The sequence below is a fragment of the Pan troglodytes genome, chromosome 3 (assembly GCF_028858775.2).
Source record: "Pan troglodytes isolate AG18354 chromosome 3, NHGRI_mPanTro3-v2.0_pri, whole genome shotgun sequence".
Classification (NCBI taxonomy): domain Eukaryota; kingdom Metazoa; phylum Chordata; class Mammalia; order Primates; family Hominidae; genus Pan; species Pan troglodytes.
This window is the reverse complement of record NC_072401.2, coordinates 114019479-114038496: the sequence shown is the minus strand read 5'-3', so window position 1 is coordinate 114038496 and position 19018 is coordinate 114019479. Positions and strand designations below refer to the sequence as shown.

The following is a 19018-nucleotide window of genomic DNA, read 5'->3' as shown; positions in this document are numbered from 1 at the left end:
TTAAGGTTAATATTGTTATGTGTGAATTTGATCCTGTCATTATGATGTTAGCTGGTTATTTTGCTCGTTAGTTGATGCAGTTTCTTCCTAGCCTCGATGGTCTTTACAATTTGGCATGTTTTTGCAGTGGCTGGTACCGGTTATTCCTTTCCATGTTTAGTGCTTCCTTCAGGAGCTCCTTTAGGGCAGGCCTGGTGGTGACAAAATCTCTCAGCATTTGCTTGTCTGTAAAGGATTTTATTTCTCCTTCACTTATGAAGCTTAGTTTGGCTGGATATGAAATTCTGGGTTGAAAATTTTTTTCTTTAAGAGTGTTGAATATTGGCCCCCACTCTCTTCTGGCTTGTAGAGTTTCTGCTGAGAGATCAGCTGTTAGTCTGATGGGCTTCCCTTTGTGGGTAACTCGACCTTTCTCTCTGGCCGCCCTTAACATTTTTTCCTTCATTTCAACTTTGGTGAATCTGACAATTATGTGTCTTGGAGTTGCTGTTCTTGAGGAGTATGTTTGTGGCATTCTCTGTATTTCCTGAATTTGAATGTTGGCCTGCCTTGCTAGATTGGGGAAGTTTTCCTGGATAATATCCTGCAGAGTGTTTTCCAACTTGGTTCCATTCTCCCTTTCACTTTCAGGTACACCAATCAGACGTAGATTTGGTCTTTTCACATAGTCCCATATTTCTTGGAGGCTTGGTTCATTTCTTTTTATTCTTTTTTCCCTAAACTTCTCTTCTTGCTTCATTTCATTCTTTTGATCTTCCATCACTGATACCCTTTCTTCCAGTTGATCGAATCGGCTACTGAGTCTTGTGCATTTATCATGCAGTTCTCGTGCCGTGGTTTTCAGCTCCATCAGGTCCTTTAAGGACTTCTTTGCGTTGGTTATTCTAGTTAGCCATTCGTCTAATTTTTTTTCAAGGTTTTTAACTTCTTTGCCATAGGTTCAAACTTCCACCTTTAGCTGGGAGTAGTTTGATCGTCTGGAGCCTTCTTCTCTCAACTTGTCAAAGTCATTCTCTGTCCCGCTTTGTTCTGTTACTGGTGAGGAGCTGCGTTCCTTTCGAGGAGGAGAGGCGCTCTGATTTTTAGAATTTTCAGCTTTTCTGCTCTGTTTTTTCCCCATCTTTGTGGTTTTATCTACCGTTGGTCTTTGATGATGGTGACGTACAGATGGGGTTTTGGTTTGGATGTCCTTTCTGTTTGTTAATTTTCCCTCTAACAGTCAGGACCCTCAGCTGCAGGTCTGTTGTTGTTGCTGGAGGTCCACTCCAGACCCTGTTTGCCTGGGTATCAGCAGTGGAGGCTGCAGAACAGCAGATATTGGTGAACAGCAAATGTTGCTGCCTGATCGTTCCTCTGGAAGTTTTGTCTCAGAGGAATACCCAGCTGTGTGAGGTGTCAGTCTGCACCTACTGGGGGTGCCTCCCAGTTAGGCTACTTGGCGGTCAGGTACCCACTTGAGGATGCAGTCTGTCCATTCTCAGATGTCCAGCTGCGTGCTGGGAGAACCACTACTCTCTTCAAAGCTGTCAGACAGGGACATTTAAGTCTGCAGAGGTGTCTGTTGCCTTTTGTTTGGCTAAGTCCTGCCCCCAGAGGTGGAGTCTGCAGAGGCACGCAGTCCTCCATGAGCTGCGGTGGGCTCCACCCAGTTCAAGCGTCCCGCCACTTTGTTTACCTACTCAAGCCTCAGCAATGGCAGGCGCCCCTCCCCCTGGCCTAGCTCCTGCCTTGCAGTTTGATCTGAGACTGATCTGTTAGCAATGAGCAAGGCTCCGTGGGTGTAGGACCCTCTGATCCAGGCGCGGGATATAATATCCTGGTGTGCTGTTTGCTAAGACTGTTGGAAAAGCGCGGTATTAGAGTGGGAGTGACCCGAATTTTCCAGGTGCCGTCTGTCACACCTTTCTTTGACTAGAAAAGGGAATTCCCTGACCCCTTGCACTTCCCGGCTGAGGCGATGCCTCACCCTGCTTCGGCTCATGCTCGGTGCACTGCACCTACTGTCCTGCGCCCACTGTCCAACACTCCCCAGTGAGATGAACCCGGTACCTCAGTTGGAAATGCAGAAATCACCCGTCTTCTGCATTGCTCACGCTGGGAGCTGTAGACTGGAGCTGTTCTTATTTGGCCATCTTGGCTCCTCCCCCCAAATGTTAGGGCTTTTTAAAAACTTTATTAAAAGGGATATGAGAAACATTTAATTAGTTCTTGGAATCATATAAGTAAGTATGTTGATTCAACTGTGCTCTGATTTAATGTCAAAAATAAACTGAAAATACGTAATAATAAGTTTGTTGATGCTTCTTTTATTGTCTATGTAATTTGGCAACATTGAACCCCAAATTTTGTATATTTGGAAATAAAATTCTTTAAACATTGAGTGTTTTTTTATTTTGTTTGCTTGTTTTTTTTTTTTCCTGAGACAGAGTCTCACTCTGTTGCTGAAGCTGGAGTGCAGTAGCGTGATCTAGGTTCACTGCAACCTCTGCCTCCTGGATTCAAGTGATTATTCTGCCTCAGTCTCCCGAGTAGGTGGGATTACAGATGCGCGCTACCACATCCAGCTAATTTTTGTATTTTTAGTAGAGACAGGGTTTCACCATGTTGGCCAGCCTGGTCTTGAACTCCTGGCCTCAGGTGGTCCACCCACCTTGGCCTCCCATGGGATTACAGACATGAGCCACCATGCCCGGCCAGCATTGAGTGTTTTTAAAGGACCTTAGGTACACTAAGTTGGATTAATCATTATTTGAGATTTTGTGACCTACTCTTAGTCATTGGTCCTCACATAGCTCACCTTCATTTAGTTATTTAATTAGTAACTTATTTAAAATAATACAATAAGCATCTGTGAGCCCACAAACCAAATCAAAATCTAGTACCTTTATACCAACCTACATTTAAGTTAACCCCATTACCTCATCTTGTCTCTCCAAACCCAAGGTAATTATCATTTTGATCCTTGCACTCACCAGCATTTTTCTTTCTTTTGTGTATAGATTTATGTAAATGAATTCCTAAGGAGCTATATAAAATTTTTAGTTTTTTTAGACCTTACTAAAATGATGTCATTCTGTATATAATCTTTTGGAATTTATCTTTTTTTGGTTAGTATGTTGCTACAATTTATCCATGTTGTTCTCAAATCTAGAGTCTAGATTATTTGTTTTGGCTGTTGTATAATATTTTGTAAACATGCTATAGTTTATTGTTTTCATTGTTATTTGGGTTTCTAAGTTTTACCATTGTGAACAGGGTGTTATGAATATTATTCTTGTACTGTCTTTTAGACATGTACGGGTTTCTTTTGAATATTACTCTAGGAATGAAAATGCTGCCTTACAGCATATGAACATACTTCACACATCTTTAGTTTGTGATGCCAAACTGATTTCCAAAGTGGCTCTATCAGTTTGTACTCATTCTAAGTATAAGAGATCTTATGGATCAACCCATTCAAATGAGTATAAGATGATTGCATTGTGGTTTTAGCTCACACTTCTCTGCTCACCACTGATGTTAAAATACTCTTCATGTGTTTTTTAGTTACATGTGTTTCTTCTTAGCCATTTTACTATTGGGTTCTTTATAACCTTCTTTTATTTATAGAAGTTCTTTATGTATTCTTCATATTAATTCTTTGTTGATTATGTATATTGTAAATATCTGCTCATCAGATCATGTCTTTTCACTTACTTTAAGGTATCTTTAGATAAATAAAAATTCTTAATTTTAGAATAATCATATTTATTAGTAATCTTTTCTTTTTGACAGTGCTTTTTACATCTTACCTTAAAAATCTTTTCCTATGCTGAGTTCTAAAATTACTCACCTATATTTTCTACTAAATGTTTTACAGTTTGGTTTTTGACATTTAAATCTTTATTATTAATTTCCATAATTTTTTGAGGGAACAGGTGGTGTTTGGTTACATGAATAAGCTCTTTAGTAGTGATTTCTGAGATTTTGCTACACCTATCACCTGATCAGTATACACTGTATCAAATTTGTAGTCTTTTTATCCTTCACTGCCCCCCTTACCCTTTCCCCTGAGTCCCCAAAGTCCACTGTATTATTCTTATGCCTTTGTACCCTCATAACTTAGCTCCCACTTATGAGTAAGAACATACGATGTTTGATTTTTCCATTCCTGAGTTACTTCACTTAGAATAGTGGTCTCCAGTTCCATCCAGGTTGTTGCAAATGCCATTATTCGTTTCTTTTTATGGCTGAATAGTATTCCATGGGGGATGTGTGTGTGTGTGTGTGTGTGTGTGTGTGTGTGTATCACAATTTCTTTATCCACTCGTTGATTGATAGGCATTTGGGCTGGTTCCATATTTTTGTAATTGGGAATTGTGCTGCTATAAACGTGTAATTATCTTTTTTGCGTTTTCCTCTGAATAGGTACCCAGTAGTGGGATTGTTGGATCAAATGGTAGTTCTACTTTTAGTTCTTTAAGGAATCTCCACACTGTTTTCCACTGGTTGTACTAGATTACATTTCCACTAGCAGTGTAAAAGTGTTCCCTTTCATCCCTGCCAACATCTATTAATTTTGATTTTTTGATTATGGCCATTCTTGCAGGATTAAGGCAGTATTGCCTTGTGGTTTTGATTTGCATTTCCCTGATCATTAGGGATGTTGAGCATTTTTTCATGTTCGTTGGCCATTTGTATATCTTCTTTTGAGAATTGTCTATTCATGTCCTTAGCCCACTTTTTGATGGGATCATTTGGTTTTTTCTTGCTGATTTGTTTGAGTTCCTTGTAGATTCTGAGTGTTAATCGTTTGTCAGATGTATAGATTGTGAATATTTTCTCCCACTCTGTGGGTTGTCTGTTTACCCTGATGATTGTTAATTTTGCTGTGCAGAAGCTTTTTACTAATAGTTTAATTAAGTTCCACTTATTTATCTTTGTTTTTATTGTGTTTGCTTTTGGGTTTTTGGTCATGAAGTCTTAGCCTAAGCCAATGTCAGAAGGGTTTTTCTGATGTTCTAGAATTTTTATGGTTTCAGGTCTTAGATTTAAATTCTCGATCCATGTTTAGTTGAATTTTGTATAAGGTGAGAGATGAGGATCCAGTTTCATTCCTCCGCATGTGGCTTGCTAGTTATCCCAGCACCACTTGTTGAATAGGGTATTTTTTCTCCACTTTATGTTTTTGTTTGTTTTGTCAAAGATCAGTTGGCTCTAAGTATTTGGCTTTATTTCTGGGCTCTCTATTCTGTTCTATTGGTCTGTGTGCCTGTTTTTATACCAGTACCATGCTGTTTTGGTGGCTATGAGATTTAAATCGTCAGTCCACTTGAAGTTGATTCTTTTTTCTTTTGTATATGGTATGAAGTAGGGATCCAGTTTCATCTTTTTCTTTTTAATTACCAATTTTGCTAGAATAGTAACCATTTTTTATTGATTAGTCTCTCTTTTCCTCACTGATCTGAAATGCTACCTCTGTCATATAATCAGGTTTAAAGTAGCTGTGTGTTTTCTGGACTCCCTATTTTATACTGTAGGTTAATTTGTATATTGTTGTACCAGTTCCACACTGCCTTAATTACCATGGCTTCATAAATCCAAATATCAAATAGTGCAAGTTCCCCTCTCTGTTCTTAGATGTGACCTGGCTGTTCTTGGTCATTTACTCTTTCATATATATTTTAGAATCATCTTATCAAGTTTCATGAAAAACTTGTTGGGATCTTGATTGGAATTGTACCTATAAAGTTGAGAAGGGATGACATCTTTAAAATACCAAGATTTAGGGCTGAGCATGGTGGCTCACGCCTGTAATCCTGACACTTTGGGAGGCCAAGACAGGAGGATAGCTTGAGCTCAGGAGTTTGGAGACCAGCCTGGGCAACATAGTGAGACCTTGTCTCAGAAAAAAAAAAAAAATTAAGATTTAATACCATGTACTTGCTGTATCTCTGTTTATTTAAAAATTTTTTGTAACATCTTATAATAAAGTTTTGCAAATTTCCCTGTAGAAGTTTTGAATATTTTTATCTTAAATTTATTCATATTCTCTGATACCATTGTATTGTTTGTGTTTTTATTCTTCTGACCAGTCTTGCCTGAGGTTTGTCTTATTTTGTTATTGTTTTGGAAGAACTGACTTGGCTTTATTGATCAGAAGATCAGCAATGTATTTTTGTTTTGTTTTTATTGTTGTTATTGGCTTCCTCTCTAATTTTTATGATTTCTTCTATTTTGTTTAGGATAGTATACTGTTCTTTTTACACATCTTAAGCTTGATACTTAGCTAATTTTGAGGCTTTTCTCTTCTCTAATATAATTATTAGGGCTGTAAGTTTTCCTTAAAGTACCACTCTTTTTTGTTTTTTTTTGAAATGCAGTCTGGCTCTGTTGCCCAGGCTGAGTGCAGTGGCACAATCTTGGCTCACTGCAACCTCCACCTCCTGGGTTCAAGTGATTCTCCTGCCTCAGCTTCCCAAGTAGCTGGGACTACAGGCACCCACCAGCACACCCAGCTAACTTTTTATATTTTTAATAGAGACAGGGTTTCACCATGGTGGCCAGGTTGGTCTTGAACTCCTCACCTCAAGTGATCTGCGTGCCTGGGCTCCCAAAGTGTTGAGTTTACAGATGTGAGTCTCCATGCCTGGCCTACCACTCTATTTTTGCTGAAGTATTTTTTTCATTATAATTCAGTTTGTTGTAAGTTTTCCATTATGATTTTTTTTTAACCTGTGAGTCATTTAGCATGTGTTTTAATATTAAAAATGTAAGGAATTTCTAGTTGAACTTTTTGTTAACTTCTGACTTAAATATGTAATAGGTAGACATTATGATTTTTATAATATTATTCTTTAAAATTTATTAAATTTATGTATGTATGTATGTTTGAGACAGAGTCTTGCTCTGTTGCCCAGGATGGAGTGCAGTGGCCTGATCTCAGCTCACTGCAACCTGTGTCTCCCAGGTTCAAGCCATTCTGCCTCAGCCTCCCAAGTAGCTGGGATTACAGGCACCCACCACCACACCCACTAAATTTTCTATTTTTAGTAGAGACAGGTTTTCACCATGTTGGCCAGGCTGGTCTCAAACTCCTAGCCTCAAGTGATCTGCCCTCTTCAGCCTCCCAAAGTGCTAGGATTACAGGCGTGAGCCACCACGACTGGCCTACTAAGGTTTTTGTACACTTGATCGTAGCCAAAAGACTGAGAAGTGATATTATTAAGGTTTTTTTTTAATGGCATAGTACAAGAGAAATACATTTTCTCTAACTGTTGAATTCAAAACTCTTTAACGATCAGATCAAGCTTATTAATTGTCTTGTCCAGATCTTCTATATAGTCTTGCTAACTTTTTGTGGCAGTTATCTAAGTAATTAAGGGAGATGAGTTGAAAACTTCCTCTGTGGTGCACTCTCTCTCTGCTATTTATTACTTTTTGCATCTTATATATTAGGGCTATTTTATTGGGTACATATATGTTTTAAATTATTATTAACTTCGGGGTAAACTTATATCATCATGTAGCGATGATCCTCTCCATCTCTAATAATTTTTTCTTAAAAATCTATCTGTTAATGTAGATATGCTAAGTTTATTTTGACTAGTATTAGTTTCATAAGTCTTTTTTCTTTTTTTGTCTTTCTTTCTTCTTATATTACAGGTGTTCCTTATAAACAGCATATGTCTCAATTTTAAAGATGTGACTTGTAAATAGAATAAGCCCGATAGTTGAATTTATTATAGTAATTGACACCTGGATATGTTTCTTTAATCTTAAATTATTTTTGTTTATTCTAATTTTACTATGCTTTTTAAAATAATTTCTTACTTTTAAAAAATAAATTGATATTTAAATCTTATCCCTCCCCCCAATAAAACAGATACTTAGAAAGCACCCACATCCCTTGGTTCTTCCCTGATCCCTTTCCTTACTCTTGCCCGCCCTGCCCGCAGTTGACAAAATCTAGACTAGTGCTACTCAAGGTAGAGTCTGTAGGCTGGTTCTGGTCCACAAACTTACTGGTTCCCAAAAAGAGCTGAGGAGCTGCTCCAGAATGTAAATCACCTATATCATTAGCATGCTGTTTAGTTTAGCTGTATTTTGTTTTATTTGTAGCAAGCTTTCTGAATGAAGGAAGCATTATGTTGATTTATTGGATTATATTCTAGCACAAGCTTCTTGTTACAGACCAATAACAAACTGTTCAGGTCAGCCTACTTTGAGTAGTTCTAGTCTAAATCTTGAAACACTTGGTTAGTATAGATCTATTTTCTATCTTTCTTTGGACGATAATTTGGCTACATATAAAATTTTAGGTTCTAAGTTCTTTTCCTTTAATACTTTCAACCTACAAAAACAGCACTTTCAAATATTTTAATCCAACATTTAATATACTTAGTTATCATCTTGTATTCACTGTTTGAAAGTCTGATGGCACTGTGATTTTATTTTTTTTTCTGAGATGGAGTCTTGCTCTGTCACCAGGCTGGAGTGCAGTGGCGTGATCTCAGCTCACTGCAACCTCCGCCTCCTGAATGATGAGGTGATTCTCCTTCCTCAGCCTCTCGATTAGCTGGGACTACAGGCGCGCACCACCATGCGCAGCTAATTTTTGTATTTTTAGTAGAGATAAGGTTTCACCATGTTGGCCAGGATGGTCTCGATCTCTTGACCTTGTAATCTGCCCGCCTTGGCCTCCCAAAGTGCTGGGATTACAGGCGTGAGCCACCACGCCTGGCTTTTTTTTTTTTTTTTTTTTTTTTTTTTTTTTTGAGACAGAGTTTCATTCTCGTCACCCAGGCTGGAATGCAGTGGTGCAATCTGGGCTCACTGCAACCTCCACCTCCCGGGTTCAAGCGGGTCTGCTGCCTCTGCCTCCGAGTAGCTGGGATTACAGTGTCCACCACTATGCCTGGCTAGTTTTTTTATTTGTAGTAGAGACACGGTTTCACCATGTTGGTCAGGCTGGTGTCGAACTCCTGACCTCAGGTGATCCACCCACCACGGCCTCCCAAAGTGCTAGGATTACAAGCGTGAGCCACCACACCTGGCTGGCACTCTGATTCTTATTTCTTTGTGTGTTATGTGGTCTTTCTGGCTGGGAGTTTTAGAATTTTCTTGATTACTTTGATAGTCTTATATTTCTCTATACAGTGTCTAACTGGGTTTTTCCTTGTTTCTCCTCTTGGGCACATTATGGGCCTTTTAAATCTAAAGTTCATCATCTTTTTTTTACTTCTGGGAAATGGATCTTCATTATTTCTTCAAATAAGCTTCCTATTTATCTCTTTATTCTTTCCCTCCTTTCTAGGTCTTTTATTATTTAAATATTAGCACTTCTGAATCTGTCTTCCAAATCTCTTAGTTTTTCCTTTATATTTCCTGAATTTTTGTCCTTTCTTCCTTCTGGGAAATATCATCAATATGATTATCTGAATTGGCTATTGATTCCTCAAATGTATTCATCCTGCTATTTATCAATTATATTTTTCCAACCTAATATCTCTGTTCATTTCTTTTTCCTGTTTTTGTTTTGTTTTGTTTTGTTTTGTTTTGTTTTGTTTAATTTTTGAGACAGGGTCTCACTCTGTCACCCAGGCTGGAGTAGAGCAATCACGGGTCACTGCAGCGTTGACCTCCTAGGCCCTAGTGATCCTCCCACCTCAGCGTTCTGACTAGCTGGGACTACAGGTTCAAGCCACTACACCCAGCTAATGTTTTTATTTTTTGTAGCCATGAGGTCTTGCTATGTTGCCCTGGCACATCTCGAACTCGTGGACTTAAGTTATCCCCCTGACTCAGCCTCCTAAAGTGTTGGGATTATAGGTGTGAGCCATTGTGCCTGGCCTGTTTTCTTGTATGTATGTGCATATGTATTTATTTATTGAGATGAGGCCTCACTGTTTTGCCTAGGCTGGTCTCAAACTCTGGGGCTCAAGCAATTCTGTCATCTCAGCCTCCCAAGTAGCTAGGACTACAGCCACTGCACTCGGCTGTTATTATTTTACATTGTTACCATCTTCCTTTACCTCTTTACATCTCTTTATCAGGCCAAATTTAAATTATTTGCCCATCAATTCTGGCTTTCCCTTTTCTATATGACTCTATAATCCAGTTTTTTTTTTTTTGGTTTTTTTTTTTTAAGTCTTTGTGTTCCTTGAATGTCTCAGTATTTTGGCCTGTGAACTCATTTTTCCCTGGCGTTATGAGCTTTTCTTTCTGGCAGTATATGTCGGGGAAGGCCCATCCCAATCTGGTCAGCTCCAAGGAGCTCAGGGAGTTGAGGGTGTAAATGAGCTATGGGGTGGAGAGCCCCAGGCACCAGAAAACCACAGCTACCTGCAGAACAATCCCTAAAGTGAAGTCTAAAACCTCTGGTTAAAAGGAAAAAGCAACATTAAGATGTATCATTTCTTAGACTGTAGAATTCTTTAGCCCTAGGAGTTTGGAGGTGAGGTAGAGACTGCCTGTGATCAGTGAGTTACCATCTGTTTTTCTCCACACTTTATGGCACAGGGCTTGCATTGCTGCCCTGATTTTTTTTTTTTTTTTTTTCCTCCAGAGGATTTCTGGACCAGAAGTATAAATTGCCTTATGGATGGGTAGGCCCTATTTGTCCCAGTACAATTGGGGATGGGGAAGAGGATGGGATGGGAAGTAAGAACAGAACCCCAAGAGCCTCCCCACCCTCTTTGATCCCCTCCTCCTCTACAGGCCTTCTGCCCTTGGCCAAAATCACTTCAGGGACACAAACCCCAGTACAAAACAGGCCCTCCAACTCGAGGTTTTCCATGGTTTTCTCCACTTCTCTCTCTGTTCCCCACAGAAAGGAAGCCAACAATCATACTAATTCAGCATCTTAGATGACACCAGAATCAGGAATCCCCTATATCTTTATTTTTTTAATTCAAAAGTGTTTTTGAGCATTGTTTTGCATGTTTTGAATTATGTTATTAATTCAGTAAGTAAAAATAATTTATTTTTTATTTATTTATTTATTTATTTTATTTTATTATACTTTAAGTTTTAGGGTACATGTGCACAATGTGCAGGTTAGTTACATATGTATACATGTGCCATGCTGGTGTGCTGCACACATTAACTCATCATTTAGCATTAGGTATATCTCCTAAAGCTATCCCTCCCCCCTCCCCCCACCCCACAACAGTCCCCAGAGTGTGATGTTCCCCTTCCTGTGTCCATGTGTTCTCATTGTTCAATTCCCACCTATGAGTGAGAATATGTGGTGTTTGGTTTTTTGTTCTTGCGATAGTTTACTGAGAATGATGATTTCCAATTTCATCCATGTCCCTACAAAGGACATGAACTCATCATTTCTTATGGCTGCATAGTATTCCATGGTGTGCCACATTTTCTTAATCCAGTCTATTATTGTTGGACATTTGGGTTGGTTCCAAGTCTTTGCTATTGTGAATAGTGCCGCAATAAACATACGTGTGCATGTGTCTTTATAGCAGCATGATTTATAGCCCTTTGGGTGTATACCTAGTAATGGGATGGCTGGGTCAAATGGTATTTCTAGTTCTAGATCCCTGAGGAATCGCCACACTGACTTCCACAGGGTTGAACTAGTTTACAGTCCCACCAACAGTGTAAAAGTGTTCCTATTTCTCCACATCCTCTCCAGCACCTGTTGTTTCCTGACTTTTTAATGATTGCCATTCTAACTGGTGTGAGATGATATCTCATTGTGGTTTTGATTTGCATTTCTCTGATGGCCAGTGATGGTGAGCATTTTTTCATGTGTTTTTTGGCTGCATAAATGTCTTCTTTTGAGAAGCGTCTGTTCATGTCCTTCGCCCACTTTTTGGTGGGGTTGTTTTTTTCTTGTAAATTTGTTTGAGTTCACTGTAGATTCTGGATATTAGCCCTTTGTCAGATGAGTAGTTTGCGAAAATTTTCTCCCATTTTGTAGGTTGCCTGTTCACTCTGATGGTAGTTTCTTTTGCTGTGCAGAAGCTCTTTTTTGGACCCCATGGAAAAAAAATACCTAACGTTCAGAACTACCAATAACAGGAAGAAGAGATTTTTTTTTTTTTTTTTGAGAATGAAATGTTTCCCATCATAGTGGATTCTAAAGCACGTTCTCAACGTATGCGGCGTGCTAGCTGGATGTCTTTTGGCATAATTGTTACACGTTTGGCATGGATAGCACAGAGGTTGGTGTCTTCAAAAAGGCTAACCAGATAGGCCTCACTTGCCTCCTGCAAAGCACCGATAGCTGCGCTCTGGAAGCGCAGATCTGTTTTAAAGTCCTGAGCAATTTCTCACACCAGACGCTGGAAGGGAAGTTTGCGAATCAGAAGTTCAGTGGACTTCTGATAACGTCTAATTTCACGGAGCGCCACAGTACCAGGCCTGTAACGATGAGGTTTCTTCACCCCTCCAGTAGAGGGCACACTCTTGCGAGCGGCTTTTGTAGCCAATTGCTCCTGGGTGGTTTACCACCGGTTGATTTGCGGGCAGTCTGCTTTGTACGAGCCATGGTACAGAGACCTCCTTACTTACCCCCCTTCTCCTTTGGCTGGAGCTCAGTCAGCGACAGGCGGCGCTGGCGTTGGAGAGCGACGGCGGCGCGGTGGCGGCTGCGAACACAATTCAGTAAAAAGAATTTATAATGTGACCTTTGAAGGAAACTTTTGAGCAGGAACAGTATGTATGTTTTTATTTTTTAAATGTATATCACATAGCAGACATTCATGAAGTGGTTGGATTTTTAGAAATTAAGCATTTGAGATCATTTTTTAAAAATTAAAAATCTCCAAGCCAGCATTTGGGGGAAAAAAAAATTAAGTAATACATAAATACATACAATGAAAAATGAAGGTATAAAGAAATATATAAAGTTAAAAGTGAAAGTCTTACTTTAATACCTTTCATTTTCATTCCTTATAGGTTACCATTGTGAAATGCATATGATTAAATAATTACTAGATATATTCAGTCTTAAGGTTCTCTTCAGTTTATTTTCTTCACTTCAATCTCTTATTCCTATTTGCAGCAGAGAAAATATAAGATGAATCCAATTTGATAGATTTTGTGCAGTAAATTTCAGATGCATTTGGGTATTGAAATCTTAGTCGCTGCCCAGTTTAGTCTCTCTTTCAGGGCTTCCACACGTTTCTCATTTTTAAAAACCCTGTTCTTCTCTGTGCCTACTTTTAATATCACAAGATTCACATACTAATTACTAAGTAGTTACAAGAGAGGAGGAAGGTCAGCTTTCCTGAAAGAAGCTTGTTAGTGAAAATGGGATAGTATATTACTATTTTGTGATTATTTCTCAGCTTGCTAGAACTGCTAATATCCTTACTGATCTGATCTTTGGCACTATTCCAATTGCTGATGCCCTGGCAGTTGGTTTTCTCAGCCTGAACTGAGTCCAATATTACTTTTTTTTGTAGCTTGTTAAGTGGTTACTATGTGTTCCCTGCCGTCCGTTCCCACTGCCAAATACATACTTTGAAATTTGATTGCCAGTGTATTAAGAGCTGGGGCCTTTGGGCGATGATTAAGTCATGTGGGCGCTGCATAACTTAATCCTGCATGGGATTAGTGGCCTTATAAGAGAGGTTAAAGGGAGTGCCTTGGCCCCTTTGCACCATCTACAAAGTGAGAATGAGCCTTCACTGGTTATTCACTGGTGCTCTGCTGGCACCTTGATCTTGGGCTTTTTAGCTTCCAGAACTGCTATGAGAAATAAATTTCTCATTTAAGATATTACTCATCTTAATTAATTACTCATTTAAGATATTTTGTTATGGCAGCCTGAACGGACTAATAAAATAGTCTTATGGGCTAGCCCATGTCCTGCCTTCTTAGGCCTTCTGTGGGTTTATGCAAAACCTAGGGATTTCCATTGTAGCAAACTCGTCTTCCCATGTGATGTCTCTGCCCTCCTTCTTCCTCACCCTGTAATTCTGCCATCTCTTTAGTCTTTTTCTGTGTGATTCAAGTGGTACTGTATTAATTGCAGAATCTGATGCTGGTTCTTTTGTTCAGAGCACTCCCAACCTTTAGGTTGATAGTTGATGAATTATCTTTCCAGAACTTTACTTCTCATCTTGTGTATGTATATGTGTACTATAGATATATGTACACACATATGCAAATATATATAATTTCTAAAAATATAAAACCATACTGTATATGTCTGTGTAATATTTTAAAATGTTTGTCTTTTCAGATGATCTTTGGGTGGTTTCAAAAACCCTAGACTTTGAGCTGGATACTTTTATTGCATGTAGTGCTTTCTTTGGACCATCATCTATTAATGAGATAGAAATACTGCCTTTGAAAGGCTATTTCCCTTCTAATTGGCCCACTAACAGTGAGTATTACTATGCTCATTTTAGTTTATATTTAAAAAGAATGATAGACATAAGATGCACTGTTTGATTAAAGCCAACAAAAAGGACCCAACTCTAGTTTCGACTGTTGTGTACAGTGAGTTCCTGAAAATGTGTATGAAGTTGAATATATAGATATTTCTGTGAGGAAGAATGGTGCGTGGGGGATTGTTTTGTTCTAATTTTCTAATTAGATTATTCTGATTTTCTGTTTTCCATATATTTCTGTGAAGTAATTGAGGAAAAAATGCAAGAAAGTGTTTAAAAATTATACAAATACTACTCTGTGGCACAAGTGATATGTTGATTAAAGGAAACTGCTGGCTGTGAAGTTGTGCTACTAGGTACTAACTCAAAACAGGTGTTCTTGTTCATTTGCTGATATATGGAAGTCCAAATATGATTTAAATTATGCAGTTTATGCATACCCATTATAAAATGAATGAGCAGATAGCATAGTAATTTAATGAATGTAAGTTTGGGATCTCTGTGTGTGTTTAAGGGTTTGTTTTATGTCATGTGCTTAATTCAGTAGCTGAACTCTGAGTTATGTGGGCATTTAACACAGAGTTTTTATGGTCCATTTTATTTACATCAAATGTTTATTTTCTGCATCCTCTGTACAGTGGTTGTCCATGCGTTATTGGTTTGTAATGCTAGCACAGAACTGACTACTTTGAAAAACATTCAGGACTACTTTAATCCAGCTACTCTACCTCTAACACAGTACCTGTTAACAACGTAAGTCATTTTTTACCTTTGAGTCATTGGTATTAAAAAATGGTAATCAGAAGTAAATGTGAAAATTCAATAAAAGTACATTATATAAATGTTGCCAATAAAATTGTAATTATTTTTCAGACTATGACATTATTCTCTGTCAGTGGTTAAAAAGAGAAAAGGGGCTGGGTGCGGTGGCTCATGCCTGTAATCCCAGCACTTTGGGAGGCCGAGGTGGGCAGATCACCTGAGGTCGGGAGTTTGAGACCAGCCTGACCAACATGGAGAAACCCTGTCTCTACTAAAAATACAAAATTAGCTGGGCATACTGGCACATGCCTGTAATCACAGCTATTCGGGAGGCTGAGGCAGGAGAATTGCTTGAACCTGGGAGGCGGAGGTTGCGGTGAGCCGGGTGCCATTGCACCCCAGCCTGGGCAACAAGTGAAACTTTATCTCAAAAAAAAAAAAAAGAGAGAGAAAAGGAATTATGCATTATTTTTCATCTGTTTATTAAGGTTTGAGCTAATAAATGTTACTGTACATTTTCACTTCATCAAGAGATAATTTAAGGATCATTTCAGTATTGATTTTATTTTTTATTATCTGTATTTTTATATTACAAATTATTTAACATTTAAAGGAATCATTTTACAGCTGGAATCCAGTGTGTATATTGCTACTGATTTTATTCTCGATATAGCCATATCTCATTTTGAATTTCTCAAGCACCATGTCCCTTTTTAAAAAATTGGAAGTGATATTATATTAAATGCATTAAAAATGATAGGAAAATCCAGTTTTCAATTTGGAATATTATTATCTATCTGTGATGTTTTATTTTTCTCACTACAATGAAGTCCTAGGTAAAAAAATAAATATCCTTTGATTTCATTATGTTATTTATCCAATTTGAAATGAATTTTCATGGAAATAGAAATAAGACCAATTCATGTGATGTAGTTTTACCTGAAATGAGGGCTAGATTAATTATCTAAGTTAGGTTTGTATAATAGAGCATGGGTTTTAAAGTCAGTCCGCCACTTATTTGTGGTGTGGTATTGGGGGAAAAAATTCAATATTCTTGTATCTGTATTTGGGATAATTAACTATTTCCTAGTGTTGTGAAGATTTCATCAAGTAATATGTAAAATGCTCAGCAAAGTGTCAGCATGTAGTAAGTATTCAACAAACGTCAGTTCTCTTCTACCCTCCTCGATATTGGAGTATGTATCCATTTACAGTATATATCCACTTACTGTTTATTTCCGTAAAAAACTGTTCTCTGTAATGCTTACAAAGTGATGGCTAAGTTATGAATTATTCTACTCATCTTTTTCAAATGCCCCTTTTTTAAAAATTGTTTATTTGCTTCATTTTTATTAGGTCTTCGCCAACTATAGTTAGTAACAAAAGAGTCAGTAAGAGAAAATTTATCCCACCAGCCTTCACAAATGTCAGTACAAAATTTGAACTACTCAGCCTAGGAGCAACATTGAAGTTAGCTAGTGAGTTGATTCAGGTACACAAGTTAAACAAGGATCAAGCTACAGCTCTAATTCAAATAGCTCAAATGATGGCATCACATGAAAGCATTGAAGAAGTGAAGGAACTGCAAACTCATACCCTCCCTATCACAATCATACATGGTAAGAAGCAAGAAAGAAAATAATTGTAATTGTTTTCTATTTGTAAGCTTTTGTAACTCAGTCTGCTCCTTTATAATTTCCTAGTCAAATGAGGTTCAAGAATAACTCTAAGTAGACTTTTTAAACCTGTACCCACTTTGGTAAACTGTTAGATGAGAACAGAACTGACTACCCTAAAAGGGAGACTTATTAGCATATCTGATGAATGAGCAGCATTATAAACTTATGGTCAAAGTATCCAGATTGATCTAGATGTTTACATGTTGCTCTCCTATAGTAAACTTAACTTGATCAGCAAAACCTTTTATTTATTCCTAGTCAGCTCACTCTTCTATCCTTTATATCAGTGATTACAAACCTTAATTCTTCTCATAACCTCACTCTTGCCCTTTCTCTTGATCTTGCCTCTAAAAGAGGAAATGGAGGTCATAACAGAAACTGCTTTCAATATCCTGCCTTCCTTCTCCAATTTACCTAATTTTGGAGCTATTCTTACCGCTTGGTTCTGTCACAGTGAAGGCGATTTACTTCCTCCTACTTACAGTAAATAGTTCTATCTGGACTCTGTTGCCTCTGTAGCACATTTTCTCTCATAGACCTCCACCCCAAAGCTAATCCTACTTTTCTGTCCTATTTTGAGGAATTATGTCATATCCACCCTGTTGACCAAATAAAATCTGAGAGTGATCGTAGATTTTTCTTTCAAGATTAAGTGACTCTCTCTTAATCCTCCTCATATTCTCTCACTATTCATCTCCCGCCATCAGATTAGTCACTGAAATGTGTTCCTTCTAGCTTCTATCCATCTTTCATATTGAGTATCTCTTCTCCAGTTTACTTGTATCCCCTCAATCCAAGCCTTCATCATACCTCCATATAGCCTAGCGGGTAAGAGTGTGGGGTCTAGAGTTAGAATCCTGAATTTACGTTCTGACTGTATCATTTGTTAGCTGTATGATTTTGGGCAGGTTATATATCTCTTAATCTTTAATTTCCTACTCTGCAAAATGGAGATCATAATAGCATTCACCTCATAGGGTTGGAGGATTAAATGAGTTAACATACGTAAAGGGCTTAGAACAGTGCTTGGCACATGGGAGGTGCTTAGTAAAGTTAACATTTATTATTGTTGTAATTATCTCACACAACTTTCTAATTGATCTACCACTAGTTTTGCCTTACTTCATATTTTCATTCAAGTTGTTTTTTTAAAACACAATCTGATTAAGTCAAACCCATTGCTTGGCTTCACACCTGTAATCCCAGCACTTTGGGAGGTCAAGGAGGGTAGCTCGCTTAAGCTCAGGAGTTCAAGGTCAGCCTGGGCAACATGGCAAAACGCTGTCTCTACAAAAAAATTTAAAAATTAGCTGGACATGGAGGCATGCACCTGTAGTCCCAGCTACTTTGGAGGTTGTGGTGGGAGGATGGCTTGAGCCTGGGAGGCAGAGGTTGCAGTGAGTCACGATTGCGCCACTGCACTCCAGCCTGGGCAACAGAGCCAGACCCTGTCTCAAAACAAAACAAAACAAAAAAAACAACCATTGCTTGAAATCTTTAGATGACATCTGCTGGCCTTTAAGATAAAATTCAAACTTTGTTTAGCTATAGCAAACAGAGCTTTTGTGATTTACCCCTGTGCCTACCTTATCAGCCTCATCTCTTGCCTATTTGGTAGAGGTTATATAGAAAAGTTATTTTAACAGCAACATGCTTTGTCATGGCTTTGCCTGGAATGGCCGTATCTCTAAGCAGTCTGGACATCTTATTCTGGAAGTCTTAGTTCTACTTCTTAATTTTAGGAAGTACTCCCACCTCCATCAAAACAGAGATAGATTTTCTTCCTTCTCTGATCCAAAATAATATTACTTACCATGTTATTTCTAATTATTCCTTGTTTATCATTTTAAGTAGGTGCTGGTCTCATTAAAAGTGGAAGTATTTTGGTTATCTATTTATCCCCTGTGCTTTGCACATAGTGAACACTCAATGTATTTTGAAGACATTAATTAATTAAATGGAGGAGGGAGAGATGGATGAAATATTTGTTATACCTATAGAAATTTATGTTTGACCAGGCACAGTGGCTCACGCCTGTAATTCCAGCACTTTGGGAGGCCAAGGCAGGTGGATCACTTGAGTTCAGGAGTTTGAGACCAGCCTGCCAATATGGTGGCTCTACTAAAAATACAAAAATTAGCCAGGTGTGGTGGTGCACGCTGGTAATCCCAGCTACTTGGGAGGCTGAGACAGGAGAATCACTTGAACCTGGGAGGTGGAGGTTACAGTGAGCTG

The 19018-nt window shown here is 38.3% G+C and overlaps 1 protein-coding gene across 6 annotated transcripts in view; it reads left to right on the top strand.

Annotated features, from left to right (window-relative positions):
- ZGRF1 (zinc finger GRF-type containing 1) overlaps nt 1-19018 on the top strand; it is a 103119-nt gene that overhangs the window by 62482 nt on the left and 21619 nt on the right. For all 6 annotated transcript variants that reach the window (XR_010156669.1, XM_009448147.4, XM_009448148.5 and 3 more), the window contains 3 exons: nt 14192-14335; nt 14981-15095; nt 16461-16723. Coding sequence is in view for 5 of the 6 variants with exons in the window: in XM_009448147.4 (XP_009446422.2) it covers nt 14192-14335; nt 14981-15095; nt 16461-16723 (522 nt within the window). In the remaining variant the exon portion in view is untranslated. The remainder of the gene's footprint in view (nt 1-14191; nt 14336-14980; nt 15096-16460; nt 16724-19018) is intronic.